This window comes from Bison bison, unplaced genomic scaffold (genome assembly GCF_000754665.1).
Source record: "Bison bison bison isolate TAMUID 2011002044 unplaced genomic scaffold, Bison_UMD1.0 scf7180017864299, whole genome shotgun sequence".
In the NCBI taxonomy this organism is placed as follows: Eukaryota; Metazoa; Chordata; class Mammalia; order Artiodactyla; family Bovidae; genus Bison; species Bison bison.
This window is the reverse complement of record NW_011494871.1, coordinates 4005090-4020011: the sequence shown is the minus strand read 5'-3', so window position 1 is coordinate 4020011 and position 14922 is coordinate 4005090. Positions and strand designations below refer to the sequence as shown.

General features: G+C 48.7%; 1 protein-coding gene and 1 long non-coding RNA gene across 2 annotated transcripts in view; both read right to left on the bottom strand.

Annotated features, from left to right (window-relative positions):
* Positions 1–3436: 3436 nt before the first annotated feature.
* On the bottom strand, positions 3437–7516 carry LOC104996828. The gene is made up of 3 exons (XR_826251.1): positions 7485–7516; positions 7088–7248; positions 3437–3606 (listed from the first exon to the last, which is right to left on the bottom strand). It is a non-coding gene; the product is annotated as an uncharacterized LOC104996828 (long non-coding RNA).
* A 4818-nt stretch (positions 7517–12334) lies between these two features.
* RASL11A (RAS-like, family 11, member A) overlaps positions 12335–14922 on the bottom strand; it is a 10829-nt gene continuing 8241 nt past the window's right edge. Inside the window, exons 4-7 of the mRNA XM_010851256.1 lie at positions 14816–14916; positions 14399–14455; positions 14209–14288; positions 12335–13244 (exon numbers count right to left, since the gene is read on the bottom strand). Coding sequence (XP_010849558.1) covers positions 12771–13244; positions 14209–14288; positions 14399–14455; positions 14816–14916 — 712 coding nt within the window. The 3' untranslated portion in view covers positions 12335–12770. The remainder of the gene's footprint in view (positions 13245–14208; positions 14289–14398; positions 14456–14815; positions 14917–14922) is intronic.

Genomic DNA, 14922 nt, shown 5'->3' with positions numbered 1-14922 from the left:
ACTAAAATTAATACTTTTTTAACTTAAAAAAAAGAGCACATCTAATGAATGAGAATGTCTGGTGTTGGGGGTCCATGGATCCAAGTTGAGAATTTCTGGAACCTGCCAGTAATGAAAATTTCAAATTGCTATTTCTACAGACCCCAGTGAAAATGTAGACAGCTGTCCTCCTGATTCAGAGTGGTCAAACCATCCAGATGATGTTCAGGACGTGATGGCACAGGGCCCCCCAACTTTCAGGGTCCCTCTGCTCCTAACTATTGCCTGCCCACCCATTCTGGCTTCCATGATTGAAAAAGGACAAATGTTTCCCACCCCTTGTGATTCCGTCCTGAAGGCTTCATTTCCACTGACTTCTCTGACTGTGCCATCTCTCCCCTTGCCTTCTCAGTGGGATTTTATGTGATATGTGCTTTCTCCTTTGTGAGGGGCACCCCAGTCAGCCCCCATTGGTCATTCATGCAGACTGAGAGGAGCTAGCTACAAAGGACTTATACATAATTGCAGACTGAGGGCCGAGGAGTCACCTCTAATCCTGTTTATCCTAGAACAAAACAGAGGTGGGGGGAGGGCTTTCCAAGATACTAAAAAGACACAGACCAGACGCCCTCTCCGCCTTGACCCTCTCTCATGTCAGCCTGCAGAGGGTCAGCTCCTCAGCTTCCAGGGTGAGGACTGTTCATATCCCTGCCATCTGCAGTGGGAGGTGGCAGCACACGCATGCACATGTGCACACATATGCATGCACACACATGTGCACGTGTGTGCACACACTTTGGGGATCCTGCTTCTGTGCTATGCTGATGCCTTGGGGTCCATCAGCTGCTTCTGCTGCCCCTCCACATGGTTCTCAACTCCACTGCAACCCACACCCTCCGCTGGACATTACAGTGAGGAAGAGGTCTCAGCACTGGTTATAACCCATTGTTAGCTATGTTTTTGGTACATTGTGGGTGCTATTCCTTTCCTTCATGTGACATGTTTGCTGATATCTCCCCAGTCACTTTCAGCACTATTGAAATTCCTCTTTTGGGAAACTAAATAGCCAGAATTAAATTACTTGAGATGCTCCTGTTACAGGCATTGATCTGGGACTGTAGAAGATGTTTTGCCCACGGGTCCCTGGTTTTACCATAGTCCTTGTCAGTTTGCACCAGAACAGTGACGCCCTGACTCAAACCAGCTGGGAACTTGAACACCACATCACATTTCATGCACTTTACTGAATCCTAATGTGGACCCGCTAAACACCCCTTGGCAATACAACAGGAAGATGTCTACTGAGTCAGAGTCCTCAAAGGACTGAGCCAGAAGGCATGGCTATTTCTTGGGTGAATTCAGCTTGTTCAAAAGGCTGTTTGAACACTGCCAACACTTGAATATTTTGGAATTAACTGAGTAAAAAAGAAGAACCCAATTCTGTAACTATACACAAATACTACTCTGGGGTTTACCATAAGATCTTTGGTTTCAGTGGTAAAGGATCCACCTGCCAATGCAGGAGACATAGGTTTGATCCCTAATCCAGGAAGATCCCACATGCCGTGGGGTAACTAAGCCCGCGTGCCCAACCACTGAGCCGGGAGCTGCAACTGCTGAAGCCCGTGCGCCCTGGAGCTCGTGCTTCACAGCAAGAGAAGCCACTGTGGCTAGAGAAAGCCCGGGGGCAGCGACAAAGACCCAGCACAACCAAAACTAAATAAATAAAGTTATTTTTTTTAAAGACCTTTGGTTTGAACTCAAAGTCAGATTCTGGACTCGATAGGTAAGTTTTTCGTGCTAAGCCACGTGACACTGGGATGTCCCTGGTGCTCCAGTGGCTAACACCGTGTGCTCCCAGCGCAGGGGCCCAGTGTCAGTCCCTGGTCAGGGGACCAGAACTCACCTGCTGCAGCTAAGACCTGACCCAGCCACACAAACAAAGACACCTGAATAAACGACTCCACATTGTCGAATGAGTCCATCTTCCAGAAGAGAAAAGACTCAAATCAACCTTGGTCTGAGGAAAACATTCGAAACAGCTTGTGAAGTAGCACAAGTGGTGAGCTACCTTTGGGTGTGTGGGTGAAACGGGGTGGATAGGGACAGAACGAAGTGAAGATTTCCAGATTTCCACTTTACGCCTTTTTATAGTTTTACATTTTTCTGAACTACATAATACACCTGTTTCAAAAAAATAAAACTGGAAAATTCTGCTCCACCAGGTATATTTGACTCTGGCCATCTACACAGATGCAGTGATAGTGGTAAAGAATCCACTTGCCAATGCAGGAGACATAAGAGACACGGGTTCAATCTGGTTGGGAAGATCCCCGGGAGGAGGAACTGGCAACCCATTCCAGTGTTCTTTCCTGGAGAATCCCGTGGACAGAGGAGCCTGGCAGATTACAACCCATAGGGTCGCAAAGAGTCAGACATGCCTGAAGCAATTTAGCATGCAGATGCATGATACACCGCTATCATTACATTATATCACCCAATAACCAGCTTAACGCCAATGACTGAACATCGGACGGCACAAAACTCTTAATGTTTGCACGAGGTGGTGTGTAGAGTGGAGAGCGCGTGGGAGCAGTCATTAAAACAAGGCTCTGATTCCCGTGCTGCCACACTCTAGTTATGTGGTCAAAGCTGGTAGTCTTTCTGAGCCTCGATTTCCTCTGAAAAGTGGAAATAATAGCTTCACTGCCTAATTTACAGGCTCCCTCGATGGCTGAATGAGGCAGCAGCCATGAAAAATGTGTGCAGGCTCCAGAAAGCTACACCAAAGCAAAGGTCAGTTACTAACAGAAATTCCTTTGCTTCTAAGGAGCTGCCACGTGGGCAGCGGGTCAATGACACGGGAGCCCAGCTCCGTCAGTCTTGAGGCTCCTGCTCCCCTCCTCTCCTGCCCCGTGGTCAGCAAGGAGGGATGAAACAAGACCACGGATGGCACAGAACGTTCAACCAGCTGCGGGGGTAGGGGAGTGGTGGGAGGTGGAGTGGCCCCAGTGACATGGACCCTGCAAGGTAGGGCCTCATGGGATCCGAGCAGGTCAGTTTGGCCTCTGCCACAAGCATGTAACACTGGGATTGTCAACCCTCTTCCGGAAGAACTTAAACAAACAACCTCTACCCTTAACGCTTGCATTTAAAGGAATATTTACAAACATCAGACTTCTGGTTCCCGGACAAACTCAGCATCAGCAAGATCACATTCTTGTCAGGGCCAAGTGGCCTCGTGCACTCATCTCTATGTCCAGCCTCCCAGCACAAACAGAATAAGAACACATAAAATTCAAATTAATTGAATCCGACCCTTGGCAACCATCCACTCTCCTGTGACCTGGATAGTCCCTTAGCCCACTTGTGCTATAATTTCTGTGACTCTAATCAGCGTTATTAAGAGTAATAGAGGCAATGAGCAGTTCGGGGTTTTCCCTTCATTTACTTAACTCACTTCAGAGTAACAACCAAGCACCTACTATGTGCTTGGGGCCCAGGGAAGAGGCATGAAGGGGTCAGAGGAGGCTCCATGGAGGAAGGAGAATGTGCATCTGCTCTTGCAGGCAGGCTAGGAACTTGACGGGCAGGAGTTCCATGTGGAAGGAGTACACGAATGTGGGCCTGGAGACAGAAGAGACAAACCGTGTTTAGGGTCGATGAATACACGAGGTCTGGTAGGAACCAAGAGAAGAGTGTGTCGGGAAACGCATACTGCCACTCTAGACGGGCAGGTAAGACTCGACCATGACTGACAAGGGAGGACCCCACCGCCTCCAACAGGCTTGAATTCGACCTGCAGAGATCAAGCAGGGAGGCGCAGCGGCCTTCCTTCCAGAGGAGAGGGTGGAAGGACGAGGGGGAAAAACAATGCTGATGGGCTGCTCCGACCGTCTGCACAAGTTTTCCCCCACTTGGAGTCTTCCATGGCTCCGGATCCTGACCATCCTTCCAGTGGGCGTTCGGATGTGCGTGTCAGTGTGAGGGAAGTGACGTGAATGCCTGTTTTCGAGCATCTAAATCTGTCAGCAGTTGAGTGACTTCACTTGGAATCCCTTCATGGAATGAGTATTGATATTACTCACACAGATACTCCTTTCAAATACCCGGATGGCTGGGAGAAGAGAGAAGCTGACTCTGGGGCCAGTAATGGGCCTCTGAGACCTGAGCGTCTGTTACAGGCTCCTCCTCCTAAAATGCAATCACAGGTGAGCATGCTGGCTTCTTAAAGTGCACTGGGGAATGGGGACAATGAAGAGGGGGACTGAGGAAGGGGTGCTCCCGGACTGCACCCCATGGGGTGTCGTGAAGACTCATGAGTTAAACTGTCCTCGGTCCTAATCATCTGATACAGCCGGTCATTCAAGCAACCCCAAAATCGTTGGTCAGGTGCCTCCTTCTTGCTTGTTCGTGGCACTCAGGGTTTTCAGCGCACCCGAGAAAGAGAAAAGGGAATCTTGTAAAATGTTCATTTTTTTTAACCTTCTGAAGCATGAAATTAAAAAAAAAAAAAAAAAAAAAAGTGGCCTGCTTTGTGCCAAAGGAACCACGCCTTCAGAAAGATTCAATGATGCTGTTCAGGTGGTCGTGTTGAGAGTCTGAAATGCGAATGAAGTATGTTATTTTCTAAAAGTGACTTTGCCAATAAAGGTTGGGCTTTGGACAAAAGAACCTAAAAATATTAGAGCTGGGTTAAAGGAGACGGGCAAGACATGACAGCTGAATAACATGATGCGACTGGATCTCCTGCCACAGGGAAAAGACGCTGTAAAGAACATGACTGGACGCTAACTGCATCCTTGTTAGTATTGCAGTGAGAGGCCTCTGCCCTGTCGGTTCACACGCCTCCTCGGGAGCTTCCTGGGTGAAATCGGAAGAAAGAGACAGACACCTCAGACTGGTAGGCAGCAGGTTTAATAAGCAAGGGAACTCACGTGGCATCTGGAGCGGCTGCAAGACAACAAGATCTCCGCCCCACCCTCGAGAATCTTGAAAGTTTACCCAGAGGCCTCAGCTGGGTGCAGTCAGATGCACAGTCCAGATGGTCTGGACACATCACTGTCTCAAGGCTAAGTTCCCTGCAACTTCTGGGAGCAGGGAGGACAAGCAAAGGGCACATTCCAAGGACAGGGGGCAGGGTGAAGGACCTCCAGTTGCCCGGGGCCAGCTGTCAGGTCAAAGCAGAAGTCAAATCTTCCTGGGGACCTTCTCCAGAACTGCACCCTCCTGATCGGCTCTCACAAGCTCATGTGCCCTCTCTCCCACAGTGTGCTCTGCATGGTCAGCGAGGGTCCCACTAACCATAGGTGGCTCCTCTGGAGGCAAGCTGGCAGCTTTGAAGGCAGACGTCACCGCAACCATGCAGGCACATGCAAGAGAAAGTATGGATTAAGACAGTCATTTCTGGAACTTCCCTAGCAGTCCAATGGCTAACACACCATACTCCCAATGCAGGGGACCTGGGTTCAATCCCTGGTCTAGGAACTAGATCCCACACGCTGCAACTAGATCCTACATGCCACAAGTAAGACCCGGCACAGCCAAATAAATAAATAAATATGGCCTTGGCCATCGTCACATTTACCTTTAGGGTGGGAAACAACCCTCTGCACCACTCAGTCACCATTCAGTGGGTGCAGTGGCTTTTGCCACCTTGGTGTCAGAACCCCTACCAACGTTTGGAGTGAGCCTTCACCTCAAAGTTCTGGGTGGGAGGCAGGGACCACCTGCCAAAGCAGATGCTGAAAATGCCAGATATTTTCTTGGCCTCTGTCTAACTGTGCAGCCCCCACGGTTGTTCTCTAGCTCACCCAGTGATTCTGTGGCTTACTTAAAAGCCTTTTAATAAAGCCCTGCCACCTTTGTTTTTTTCAATCAGCCAGAGCCTCTTCTATTGTTTGTAAATGAAAACCTTGACAGGTGTACCATGCAATAGTCAAGGTCAAATGCTTCATCAGGAGAATGGTAGCAGCTTCCAGGGGTGCCTGCAGGGGGAGGATTGGCTTGGAAAGAAGTACAGTACAGTGGTTTTCATATCAGAAAGACTTGGACTTAACTCTCAACTGTGCCACTCTACCTGCTGAGAGGCTTATGAGAAAGTTAATGAACCTCTCTGAGCCTCATTTTCCTCATTTGTCAAATGGGGATGAAAACAATGAGTTACTCTAATAGAATCATTGGGAGGATTAAATGAGTGAGTGCACCTAAATTACTATATGTGATTGGCTAAATTACTCATGTGTCAACTTGACCAGGCCATGGGGTATCCAAATATTTGCTCCAACGTTATACTGGGCGTGTCTGGGAGGGTGTTCCTACGTGAGATTAACATGTGATTCAGGAAAGCAGATTGCCCTCCCTGGTGTGGGTGGGCCTCATCCAATTAGTCAAGGCCTAAATAGACTAGAAAGGCTGACCCTTCCTTAAGTAAGAGGGAACTCCTTCCAGCCTGACTGCCTGGAGCTGGGACATTCATCTTTTCCTGCCTCTGAACTCAGACTGAAACACTTGCTCTTGGATCTTGAGACTGGCTGCTTCAGACTGGAAACACACCGTCAGCACTGCTGGGGTCCCAACTCGCTGATGGCAGAACTTCTCAGTCTCCATGATTACATGAATCAGTTCCTTGTAATAATAGTCATAAGAGGGACTTCCCTGGTGGTCCAGTGGCTAAGACGCCATGCTCCCGGTACAGGGGGCCTGGGCTGGATCCCTGGTCAGGGAACTAGATCTCACATGCTGCAACTCAGAGCTTGCATGCCACAGGTAAAGATCCTGTGCCATAACTAAGACCCAAATAAATAAATATTTAAAGTAATGATAATAAATACAAATACATCTTTATCTTGGTTCTGTTTTTCTGGAGAACTCTAATACCCTAATACATGGAACACAGTGCATATTCAGTCGTTATGGTAGGTAATTGTTGTTTATTATCTTATTATCATGCTACAAAGATATAACCAGCACACAGATCACCAATGGCCTCTCAAACATTGGGGCAGAAGCCTCATATTTTCTCCATCTGGAGAAATTCATTGGCCTTTCTTTTTAAACCTTTTTCTTTTCCCTCTCTCTTGCCCCCGGCCCCAGCAAGTACACTCACCCTGAGCTGGGGCGGGGAGGCACTCTTAGCCCCCACTGTGCTCTGTGAAGCTCTGCTCCAGCAGTAAACCACTCTGCAGTGACCTGCTCACTGCCACAGCCTCTGGAAGCTGACCTGCAGCTCGCCCCCTCCTCCCCTGCAAGGTGCTAACCTCCCGCCTCCTGGAGAAAAGAAAGCACATGAATCACCAGGGCTGCTGTGGAGGTATCTCCTCCAGGTGCCCGTCAGAGAAGAGTCTGGGGAGAACACACAGCCCTGGGGCCCGCACATGTTGGCCATGCCCATCACCCCAGCTCCCACCCACGGCCCGAACCCCCACCCCCACCCCCATAGCCTTCAAAGGCAGGAGCTCTCAGGGAAGGGCAGCCCCGCCACCTGGATGCAGCACCAGCCTCACCTGCCTCACCAGCCACAGCACCAGGCCAGTCCAGGCCCCTTGCTCCTGTGACACCCCTGCCTTCCCCCCTACAAGTCTGACTTCCCTGGTTAAACAGGAAGCCTGGGGTGGAGTCCAGGAGTCCGGACTGGGATCTTATTCAGAGCTTTCAAACAGGAGACAGCCTCAGGACTTCAGGGTGCTCGTGAAAATGCAGATTCCTCCTCCAGGGCTCAAATACTAGCAACAGGGTCCCAGGGATTCCCTCAGAGGTGATGGCAGGCCCTACGGAAGGCCAGGGAAGCAGCTTCCGAAATTCTTTCTTCTTCCTGGAGCCAGGCTTCCTGGTTCCTGGCTTAAATGAACTGAGGCCACTGTGTGACTTCTCTGAGCCTCAGTTTCCTCATCTGAAAGATGGGAATGATCGTAACGGTACCCAGAGGATTGTGGAGAAAATTAAGGTGCTAGCATATGGTAAAAGATCAAGAATTGTTAGGTATTATTATTGATTGAATAACTGCCCCTCAGCAAACCTTCTTTTTCCCAGATGTGAAGTGGGAAAAATCACATCATTCAAAGCAACTACTTGTACCTTGTAGAGTGTTCAAGTATGCCCTTTCCTAAAACAACTTCAAAACATTAGTAGTGGCAGGGAACTTCCCTGGCGGTCCCCTGGTTAAGAATCCATCTTGCAAACCTCAACATGAATCAGCCATAGGTACACATATATCCCCTCCTTTTTGAAGGTTTGACAGAAAGCAACAAAATTCTGTAAAGCAATTATCCTTCAATTGAAAAATTGAATTAATTAAAATTTAAAAAGAAAAAGAATCCATCTTGCAATGCAGAGGATGCAGGTTCAATCTCCAGTCTGGAAACTAAGATTCCACCTGCCACAGAGCAACCAAGCCTGCACAACGCGTGAGCCTGAGGACCACAGCTCGAGAGAGTCCAAGCACTGCTGCCATGAAAGATCAGGCAGGATGCAACAAAGATCCTGCATGCCACACGGTCAAATAAATAAATAAAATAAATGTTTTTTAAAAATTAAAACAACAACAACACAACAACAACCACAACTGAGTACCTCGTGTGTGTCAGACTCTGACAACAATTCTGCTTGACGGGTAGTGTTAGCTTCATTTTAAGATAAGGAAACTCTTCTTTTTTTCACTTTGCCCAAGTTCACAGGGGATTGACGACAAGGCAGGGTGTGAAGTTGGTCTCACTCAGGAGCCCACCTGTGTGGCCTCCTTAAGCAGCTTGGTAACTGTTCTTTGGCAGGAGCTCCTGAATCTTCCCAACTTTTCCGGAGTTAAAAATCCATGTGAGTGTTCCCAGGCAAAGTAATCTCTGCTGTTTTTAACACCGTTCTTCTAATGTAAATAGAGAGTGCTGGTAAGAAATGGTAGCAAGTGTTTTTACAACTTTACGCATTAATCTTCATGGAACATGAAATGATGCTCATAGAAGATAAAAGTCTTAGTCACTCAGTCGTGTGCGACTCTTTGTGACCCCATGGACTTTAGCCCACCAGGCTGCTCTGTCCACTGAATTCTCTAGGCAAGAAAACTGGAGCCAGTTGAATTTTTGAATGAACTTTTTGCCCAACCCAATATATAGGGTAGATGAACAACAAGGTCCTACTGTATATTCAGTATCTTGTGATAATGGGACTTCCCTGGTGGTCCAGTGGGTAAGACTTGGTCTTTCAGTGCCGGGGCCTCAGGTTCGATCCCTAATCAGGGATCAAAGATCCCACATGCCTCACCCTCTGGACCAAAACAGCAAACTACAAAAAAACAGAAGCAATATTGTAACAAAGTCAATAAAAGACTTTAAAAATGGTCCACATCAAAAGAAATCTTTAAAAAAAAATAAATCCTGTGATAAACCATAGTGGAAAAGAACATGAAAAAGAATGTATGTATGTGTGTAACAGAATAACTTTGTTGTACAGCAAAAATCAACACAACACTTCCCTAGTGGCTCAGATAGTAAAGAATCTGCCTGCAACGCAGGAGCCCTGGGTTCAGTTCCTTGCTCAGGAAGATCCCCTGGAGGAGGGTATGGCGACCCACTCCAGTTTTCTTGCCTGGAGAATCCCATGGACGGAAGAGGCTGGCAGGCTACAGTCCATAGGATTGCACAGAGTCAGACACAACCGAAGAGCCTTAGCACACAATGTAAATCCACTATACTTCAATTAAAAAGTAAAACTTTTTTTTAAAGGGATGATACCTATTTTGTCCAAGTAGACCTGCTCTGGAAGGAAATGGCAACCCACTCCAGTGTTCTTGCCTGGAGAATCCCGGGGACGGGGGAGCCTGGTGGGCTGCCGTCTATGGGGTCGCACAGAGTTGGACACGACTGAAGTGACTTAGCAGCAGACCTGCTCTGGAGAACATTTTCTTTCCAATTCACCAGGAGAAGAGCCACGTCTGACAGTTTGATGGAGGGTGCCCAAAATATCTTTTGGCAGGGGCGGTGCTGTTATGCACGGGAGACCCTTATAGGTGCTGTGGGGCTGAATTCAATGATGATGACCCGTCCAGTCCTGAGAAAGCTGATTTTCTACTGGGGTGGAGGCACCTGATTTTCTACTGGGGTGGAGGCATCTCATTCAAACAGGAGATGACTACGTTTCATTTGGGACCGGCAAATTTCTACTCTGCTGAAATGTCTGCTCTCACAACCCAGTCATCACTTTCGTCCGTTCACTCGCCTTGAGCCCTGGCTAACTTAATGGTGTTTGAAAAATCATTGGGGATTTTCCCCCTAGATCACATCTTTCAAAGTAGCTTGAGACAAATTTCAGCCAAGTCTTTCCAAGTCTCCTTTTGGAGACAGATCGAATGGTAAGGATAAACTATTAACCACACAAAGTATCTTCACATTGTAAATTTTAATTGGTAACTTTGCATCATGAGCAGTTAAAATTACAACACATACAAGGGAAAAAAGCTACTCAAGCCCCACATTTTTGACTAAACAGTCATCTGGTCTCTCCTACTTGCTCTTTTGTTCAGTGCCGCCTTCCATGGCTATTTACTTTAATCCATTTTCTTGAAAAGGATCTTAATAAACTCCAGAACTTCTGTGGTGCTCTTCATCTCAATACGAGCAAAACAAATTTATTTTCTTCTGTTCTAATTGATTTATCTTCCCATCTTTCAAGTTTGCTTTTTTCGTAGGTCGCATGTCAAGTACAGAATGTTTGCAGGATGTACCACTTAGCCATTTGGACCCTGTCCAGTCCTCCAGAACCTCACTGATAGGCATGTTAATTAAATCATTCTGCAGTTTAAGGGCAGAATTAAAGTTGAAGCTTGACCAGAAGGAGGATGATTAGTGGATAGAGAAAGAGCCAGGAATTTCAAGACAGAGTGATGATGGGAGGGGTGAAGAAGGACCAAGGATGCTTAGTTCCTCCTCCCTCGTGAGGATGGAGGTGGCCCCCCTCAGACTGATGATGACACTTTGGAGGTAAGGCAAACCTTACGAATGTGCATAGACTGTCCTGTCCTCAGCCACCCAAGTTTTCAACATTCTGCCAAATGTTTCAGGAGTTCTACCATCGTCAGCAATATTTCCTGCCACTGCTAATAAAGAACCTTCAACTACTCTGAACCTCCTGCCCTCATTCTGCAGAAGTGACAAGTTGTTTCATCATCATCTGCCTTGATTGTCTTGGGCACCAGAAATAATGTCGTCACTCATTCGTTCATCAAATATTTACTGCAACCCTGCGCCCCCCGCCAGCCTATATGAAAGCACTGGGCTAGCAGCACTGGAGTGCAAAGTCATAAAACGCCGTGACTGCCCTCAAGCAGGTTGGGTTATAACACAAATGCTACAGGAAGACTCCGAGAGAGCGCCCCGGGAGTTGAATATAGCATGGGACTTGAAAGACCTTTTAGGTGGAGAATAGGACAAAACATTCAAGGCAGTAATTTGTGCCAAGGCAGGGAGGCATGAAAGAACCTGGTGAAGAGTGAGAAAGGCAGAGTGTTCTGTTGGAATAGATTGTCAGCTCTGTGTGTGTGTGTGTGTGTGTGTGTGTGTGTGTGTGTGTGTGTAGTGGGGGCAAGGGTTTTGGGAGGAGGGAGTAATGAATCTTGAGAGGTGGTAAATAATCCTGATTCTATGCCTCATTAATATTTTATCCAGTAGATAGGGGAAAACTAGCTGTTTTTTCAATCACAGAAATAAGATGATCAGGTTTGCTTTTAGTAAGTTTGGGTGCAAAGAAAGAAACCATTCTGCCAAGAAACCAGAGTCTTGTCCACATGCTTGCCTGCCAATCCAGGCAAGAGCTGCAAAGGCCTAGATTAAGACAAAGGGATGCTTTAGAGAAAAATAGGAGAACAGACAGACCAAGTGCCCCACTGGTGAGGGTAAGGGAGACAGAGAGGGGTGGAGAATTTTCAAGCAATTCCAGGGAGGGTGCACTTACTGACAATAGCAATACTCAAAGGGAGATTGCTTCTCTAATATGAAGGAGAGGATAAACTTCCATTTGAATCAATAAATGATAATGTTATTCATGTTATAATTTTTTAGCATCTATGTGCAAGGAACTTCTCCCCTAGAAAATTACCTGGTGTCAATTTCATGCCTGGGGAAAGTGCCCTAATTAAAGATGCATGTGGGAGCGCAGGCTCAGTCAAGTTCAACTCTTTTCGAACCCATGGACTGCAGCCCTCCAGGCCCCTCTGTCCATGGGATTCTCTAGGCAAGAATACTGGAGTGGGATGCCATTTCCTTCTCCAGGGAATCTTCCTGATCCAGGAATTGAACTCGAGTCTTTTGCATCTCCTGCATTGGCAGGCAGGTTCTTTCCCAGATGAGCCATCCTGCAGCTATCCAAATCCCATTCCTCCTCCACAGACTCTTGTTTCTCCCACAAATTCCTTCTAAACCAACCCCTCACTGCGGAAGCCACCAATCAGAGTTCAGACCCAGGGCAAGCTCAGAGCAGTTCTGGGCTCTGGTGCAAGTATGATTTCTATAAAAAGACATTTAAAAACAAGGAGCAAGGTTACCATTTGCCTTTAATGGAAAAGTGGCTAGCCGTTAGTTTTTTAAAAACCTTTTATTTAAAAAAAAAAACAACAATCTTTATACAACTTCTAGACAATCACCGTTTGAATTTTCAGAAATACATATACACTTGAAAACCAACAGTCTGTATAAAAATAAACTCTGAGTGTCTGATTAAAAAGGGGGACCCACCCCCCGCAGTCTTCTCAGTAGCACGAATGCATGGGTTAAAAGGAGATGAGTCAAGCAGCCGTGGTGCTGTGTCTACCCCAGGGCGGGGGCAGAGGGGGCCTTGGCCTTGGAGGACAGAGCCTGCTTGAAGCGCCTCTTGAGATCCTGCATGTTGGGAGAGCGCGGCCGCGGGACGACGGACGCTCTCCTCCTCTCTGACCCCAGGTTGTGCAGCTTGCTTACTTCTCTGCACAGATGCCGGAACGCATCACACACATCTTCGTAGTTCTCGCTGGTGGAAACTTCCAGGAACAGGCTGCCCAGCTCGTTGGCCAGCTGGACGCCCTCTCGGGTCTGCACCTGCCGGGCATGCAGCAGGTCCCCCTTGTTGCCCACGATGACGATGGGGGCTCTGGAGTCAGGGTGGACCTTTCGGATGTGCTGGTGCAGGGGGCGGATGGCCAGGTAGCTGTCGTAGTCCGTGATGGAATAGACCAACAGGAAGCCCTCTGCCCACTGCACGCACTTGGACAAGGGGTCACCCGCCTGCATGAGGCTGTCCTGGACCTGAAAAGAGTGAAAAGAGCCCGGATCTAGGAAGGCCTCGGTGGGAAGGCACCAAGAGAATATCAAAGCCACCCTTGGAAAAAAACGTTAGAAAGAGAAATCACTAAATATAGTTTTCAGATGCTACCCGGCTTCTGCAGGAGGCTTTTAACATGGAAAGACCCGATTCTCAGGCAGGGTCCCGGCCTGGGTTATTTCTGAGCTGTTACCCATGCATCACTTTTAAGCTTGGCAGGTTGTCTGTGATGAGCCCTGGAGGACTGACTGAAGAAGGACTTCAGTGAGAACTTTCAACTCAGGATGGCGCAATTTTTAGGGAACTAACTTCGAACAAACAAACCTTTGAGCATAAGCCAAGATAAATATCTATTCCCAAACCCATAAAAATATTTTTAGCATGTCCTTCTTGAGAATGTTACAGAAACAAATTCCTTCTTTCAGATCTTCCCTCCCTAGAACAGAGAGCAATTAGTAACTTGTTAATCAAGTTACATTCCTGACAGCTTGCCCAGGGGTTATCTGAATGCAGGTACTGCAGAAACAGCTAGAAACGGGAGCGCTTCGGGGGTCTTCCTGGAGAGAAGACCCTCTCCAGAGTCCCACCCCATAGTTTTGTTCAGGCTCCAAGGCTGAGCTCTTACAGAATTCCTGGGATCCCTGTAACCAGTGATGCCCGGGCTGCTGCTGCAGAGAGAAGGTAAGCCTGACTCCCAGTTTCCGAGGTGGCTGACAGGAGGGGGCGGCCTCTAACGACCTCCTCTCCCCCTCCCCTCCTCCTATCGTGGCCGGTTTCTAACACTCCAACGACTGGGCCCTACCTGGGACGGCCCACCCCCTCCATCTCCTGCCATGGCAGGCGGATTCTTTACCACTAGCGCCACCTGGGAAGGCCCCTGCATCTCAGTGCATAACCTGGCTCCGGCGTCCGCAAGCGCGTGGGCCGCCGGCTCCCTTCAGTCCTTACCTGGATGCCCCCGGGGGTGTCCTGGATCTGCAGGGAGACCTGGTCTCCCTCCACGTACACAAGCCGCGAGTACAACTTGCCTGGAGGATTAAGGAGACTTGGGTTTTAAATTCTCATACTCTCATCAGAAAAAAAAAAAAAGAAACAAATATCCGAGCACGCAGCCCCAACAGGGCGAGAGGAATCTAACCTGTATTCGGCTCATAATCGCCGATGAATCTCTTGGTCAGGAAGCGCACGATCATCGCTGAAAAGAAAAGAGGAAAATTCAGCTGCAGGACTAGGACGAGACTGCCAAAGCCGACCGGCTCAGGAAAGAGGGCGTGACCGGCCGCGGAGCCGCTGGTACCGCGCGCATCCTCAAGGCTCCGCAGAGCCCAGGGCGCGGCCGTGGCCTCCGCAAGTTTTGAGGCGGGTGCGGCCGTGGCCGCACCTGGCACCACACAGGTGCCCACTGGCTAGGGCCCGGGCATGGATGCTCCGGGGGAAGCCGCGGGAAGCCAGGTGAGCGGGGCAGGCGGCAGGCCAGCAAGCGCGCGGACACGAGTGGGTCTCCCCTGCCCTCCCCCGCTCCGCGGAGAGCCCGCCTTGTCCCCGGAGCACTCACCGCTCTTGCCCACGCGGCCAGCGCCCAGCACGGCCAGTTTGATGTCCTTGGGCAAGAGGTAGTCGGAGGAGGACTCGGGGATGGGGGCGAGGAGAAAGTGCCCAGAC